Source organism: Myotis brandtii, unplaced genomic scaffold (assembly GCF_000412655.1).
Source record: "Myotis brandtii unplaced genomic scaffold, ASM41265v1 scaffold634, whole genome shotgun sequence".
In the NCBI taxonomy this organism is placed as follows: Eukaryota; Metazoa; Chordata; class Mammalia; order Chiroptera; family Vespertilionidae; genus Myotis; species Myotis brandtii.
In genome coordinates, this window is record NW_005370427.1 from 1,539,574 (window position 1) to 1,544,013 (window position 4,440).

The following is a 4,440-nucleotide window of genomic DNA, read 5'->3' on the forward strand; positions in this document are numbered from 1 at the left end:
CCCCCCCCCCGAGTGCACAAATTTTTGTGCCCCAGGCCTCTAGTATAAGGATATAACACAGCGATTGTTCTAAATAGTTATAAGAAAATGTCAAAAACGATAACTCTCAGAAACTGGTAGCATACTACACACGAGAATGGGTGGTTTTGTTTATGGAACGTTCTACCAGCCCATCATTTCATTCACAGGTAGGAACCTGTCCATATAGCCACGTTCTTCACCAAGTGGATAAGCAAGGAAACAGCAGTAACTGGAATTTCGTCGCCACATTTCTTCTTTAGGTCCCGTTCCCCGCGGAGCCACCCCCAGTGATGCCTCTGAGCAGCCTCTGAGCATTGTTCTGTTCTGTTCCCTCTTTCCGCAGAGCAGGGATGAGAGCGTACCCTTAGGGTTGCCACAGGGTCACATAAGGAGGACAGAGCCCTGAGCCTTCAGGCGCCCGTAGAGGTTGCCATCACCCGCCCACCCCTGCGCTACCTGATCCTCAGGTTCAGACAACAGGAACTAGATTATCCCACCCCCGCCTGTCTGTTCACTAGCCGTTGCCCCGTGGCCACTTAACTGTATTTAAAGTTTCAGCAAACACAGGTTCTGGTTTATTCAGAACTGTTACATCGTCCACAGTGAGGTCATGGTGTCGCTGGGCTGGGCAGTGTGGCCAGTAGGAGTCATGAGCATAGAATTTGATGCCACTCTCTACTTAGAGAAAGAGTTGGCATTTTGTTCAGTTTTGTTTTCCCTCATACTTGGCTGATGTTTTCCATTAACTATCTACCCTGTGGGTGGATGTGTTCACCTTTACCAAGACGAGTCGGACCTGCTCGAGGCCCTGCCCGCCGCCATGCAGTCAGCCCTCGCCGTGGACATGAACTTCAGCATCCTCAGCAACATCGACCTGTTCAAGGCAAGTGCTTCGCAATGGGTAGAAAGACACCATCACTGTTTCTCTGTAAAGTCTAAGCTCTTGCTGTACGCAATATTTATGGTTTTCTCCCTACATGTTAACAAAATCAAAATGATCTGGAGAATTTATGTGGAACTAGAGTCAAATAAACGCTGGGTCTCCCCTCAGCAGATGCCTTATTCTTTGGAAGCCTCTCTCTCCTGAAGGGCCAAAGAGAAAGACTTCCTCGGGCTCTTCCTGCGCCATTTAAACACCATCAGACCCTGCGTCTGTCTGCTGCTCCATCTTCCGTCCTCCCCTTGTGTTGTTGGATGTGTGTGGGCCTCGACAGGTGGCCCAAACTTCCTCTGCAGGGCCTGACGATCAGAGAGCCCTGCCTACCCTGTCTCCTGTTACAGATGCTCCTGAGCGAAACTTTTTGATGCCCAATTCTAATTTAGAGGCTATAAAAATGCATAGCAAAGTTTTAACTTTTTGAATGTTTTTCATTTTAGCGCCCTCTTTTTTACCTTGATATATTTTATTTTTTAATTTATTTTATTATTGAGAGAATTACAGATGTCCCCCATTTTCCCCCCTTTGTCCCCATCCACCCGCTCCCACCCCATCCCAGGCCTTCACCTGTCTATTGTCTGTGTCCATGGGCTATGACTAATTTGTGCTTCTAAATCCCTTCACCTTTTTCACCCATCCCCCCACACCCCTCCCATTTGGCAACTGTCAAAAATGTTGTGTTTCTGTTCTGCTTGTTCATTTATTTTGAATTTTAGATTCAATTGTTGATAGATATGTATATACTGCTATTTTATTATTCCTATTCTTGATTTTTTTTTCTCTTCTTATTCTTAAAGAAGATCCTTTAATATTTTATGTAGTACTGGTTTGGTGGTGATGAACTCCTTTAGCTTTTTCTTATCTGTGAAGCTCTTTATCTGACCCTCAATTCTAAATGATAGCTTTGGTGAGTAGAGTAATCTTGGTTGTAGGTCCTTGCTTTTCATCACTTTGAATATTTTCTTGCCACTCCCTTCTGGCCTGCAAAGTTTCTATTGAGAAATCAGATGACAGTCAGATGGGCACTCCCTTGTAGGTAACTAACTGTTTTTCCCTTGCTGCTTTTAAGATTCTCTCTTTGTCTTTAACCTTTGGCATTTTAGTTATCATGTGTCTTGGTGTAGGCCTCTTTGGATTTATCTTGTTTGGGATTCTCTTTGACATGTTTCTTTGTCTCCACATTTTGCTGCTTTTCTGTGTTTGTTTCTATGTATTAGGTAGATCTGCTAAATCTCCCAAACTAGGTACAGTGGCCTTATGTAGTAGATGTCCTGGAGGGCCCAGTGGCTCAGCCTCCCCTGTCACCTGATCTGGGCACTCCAGGTGCACCCCTGTGTGAGCTGTGTGCACTGTCATATTGTAGTTGAGCCTTGATTTATGTTGGTGTCACCGGGAGGAATTGACCCCCAGGCCAATCAGTAGCAAGGATCAGCTGCGACTACAACGGAAGAGCTGCTGTGTAGGAGCCAACCCTATGGAGCAGGCCTTGTTACAGTGGGGGCTTTGGTGCTCACCGAGTCCACCCCTTGTTTGTTATAAATATTTCTCTCTTTTCCACATCCAGCGTGGCTAGAGAGTGGTCTGGTTCCTGAGTAGGGACGGCTGGGGATTGAGAAAATGAAAGAAGAGACAGACACAGAGATAGAAGGAAAAAGCTGGGGCCGGATGGGACAGCTGTCCTCTGATGGAGAGACTGTGACCCAGAGCCGATACAGTGCATTTATTTTATACAGCAAAATACCAGGAAGTTTTACTAAAGCCCAAGACATAGGAGATTATGTGCATTTTTGTGGCTTCTTTGTAATCGTCACTTCTGGGTGGGCCCAGATAATCATCGTGTTTGTTCCTGGTGCTTGGCTGAATTTAGATAATGAAACCCACCCCCTGGTGCCTGAGCTGAAGGTCAGGCTGACAACACACCTGCCTCTGGCAAGTTGTATTTCCAGGACGTGGCTCTGCCAATGCCACTGATTCGGCTGACAATAATTAAAGAAATGCCTATGTGCCTTCCCAGGCGCTCTCTACAGTTCGTGTCACTTGTGGAGGTGGTACAGTTGTAATCTGATGTGGTTGAAGTGACCACCTGGTGCACTGGGAAGTACAAAGTCAACCACTTACTGTACCCTGCCTGAGCTAGAAAGCAGTCTTCAGATGGCTGCTACTTATGTTGGGCTTGGAGGTGCCCAGGAGAGGCCAAGCCATGAACCAGGGCAGGCTGCCACCAGAGCTGGGCCTGGGGCCACTTACTGAGAGGTACAGGCATGCTGAGGCCAGCTGCTGCTTGTTTGAGAGATTTTAGGAAAGTCTGGAGCATGAGGCAAGAGAGGCCAGTTGTATGGAAACGCCACTGGATATGGCTTGGATGAGCCTGCAAGCAGGGAGGGGCAGGGCCTCAGGGATTCACCAGGCAGGGTTAAAAGTGTGAGCCAGATTGATGGAGATTCAGACATGGAGCCTTGACTGTCAGCTCTGTGACAGGGAGGGCTCAGCAAAGGAACAGTGGCCTCTGCTAGGCCTCTGTCTTGGAGAAAGCTGCCCCTCCAGCTCTTGCCCTGATTCCAGGCAAGTTAGTTCCTCCCCAAATGTCCCAGGTTCCTTGCAAGCTGGAGCTCTGAGGGAGTGATTCCAGGCCCTTTAAGGGGAACTGCCTGGGACTCCAGCAGCCTCCATTCACTAAGTCACACTCCCCGCTGGTTTTTACAGCCAGAAGTTGTGGGGACTTCTCTTCGAGGTACTGGAATCCTGAGCTGGGGGGGACGGGGAGGGGCTGGTTTGGAGCAGGGACCCTTTCATTCCTCAGGGAAACTTCCACAGCCAAAATTTCCTTCCTGATTTTAAATCTTCCACACATGGGTGTCAGACCCATGGTTCAGCAGTTCCCCCCACATCTCTACCCCTCCTACCAGTCTCCTCCTACCAGTCTCAGTGCTTCTTCTTTAATTCCCCAGTTGCAGAACTTCCGTTCAGTTAGATTGCAGGTTCTGAATGATGATTGTTCTGTATTTTAGTTGTAATTTTTGTGTGGTGTGGGAAGATGCGAGTACTGAGTTTACCTATGCCGCCATCTTGACCGGAACCTAGCACCCTCTCCCTAAAAGTACACTGGATTTGAGTTTTTTCTCCTAACAATTGGTTCTGTGTGGGATCCACCTACTTAATTCATTCACAGTTATTTATTAAGTTCCTGCTGTGTTTTGTACCTCCTGGGACTATTTCAGCCACTGAGAATACAGTATTTTACAGCAAATACCAGCACATGCAGAGCTTAAACTCCAAAGGAGGAAAATGAAAAATAAACATGCAACGTGTGAAGGGCATAGTGCCATGAACAAAGGAAGCAGGTTCAGAAGAAGGAGGATGGAGCTGGTCCTGATGCAGTGCTGACTGGAGAGGCAGGGCAGGGGGCCCTGCAGACTGGAGAGGGGAGCGGGGAGTGAGCCCTGCAGACTGGAGGGGGGAGGGGGAAGTGAGCCCTGCAGACT

The 4,440-nt window shown here is 47.9% G+C and overlaps 1 protein-coding gene across 1 annotated transcript in view; it reads left to right on the forward strand.

Annotated features, from left to right (window-relative positions):
• Positions 1–4,440, forward strand: part of CNGB3 (cyclic nucleotide gated channel beta 3) — a 129,046-nt gene that overhangs the window by 96,476 nt on the left and 28,130 nt on the right. Inside the window, exon 13 of the mRNA XM_014528439.1 lies at positions 807–904. Coding sequence (XP_014383925.1) covers positions 807–904 — 98 coding nt within the window. The remainder of the gene's footprint in view (positions 1–806; positions 905–4,440) is intronic.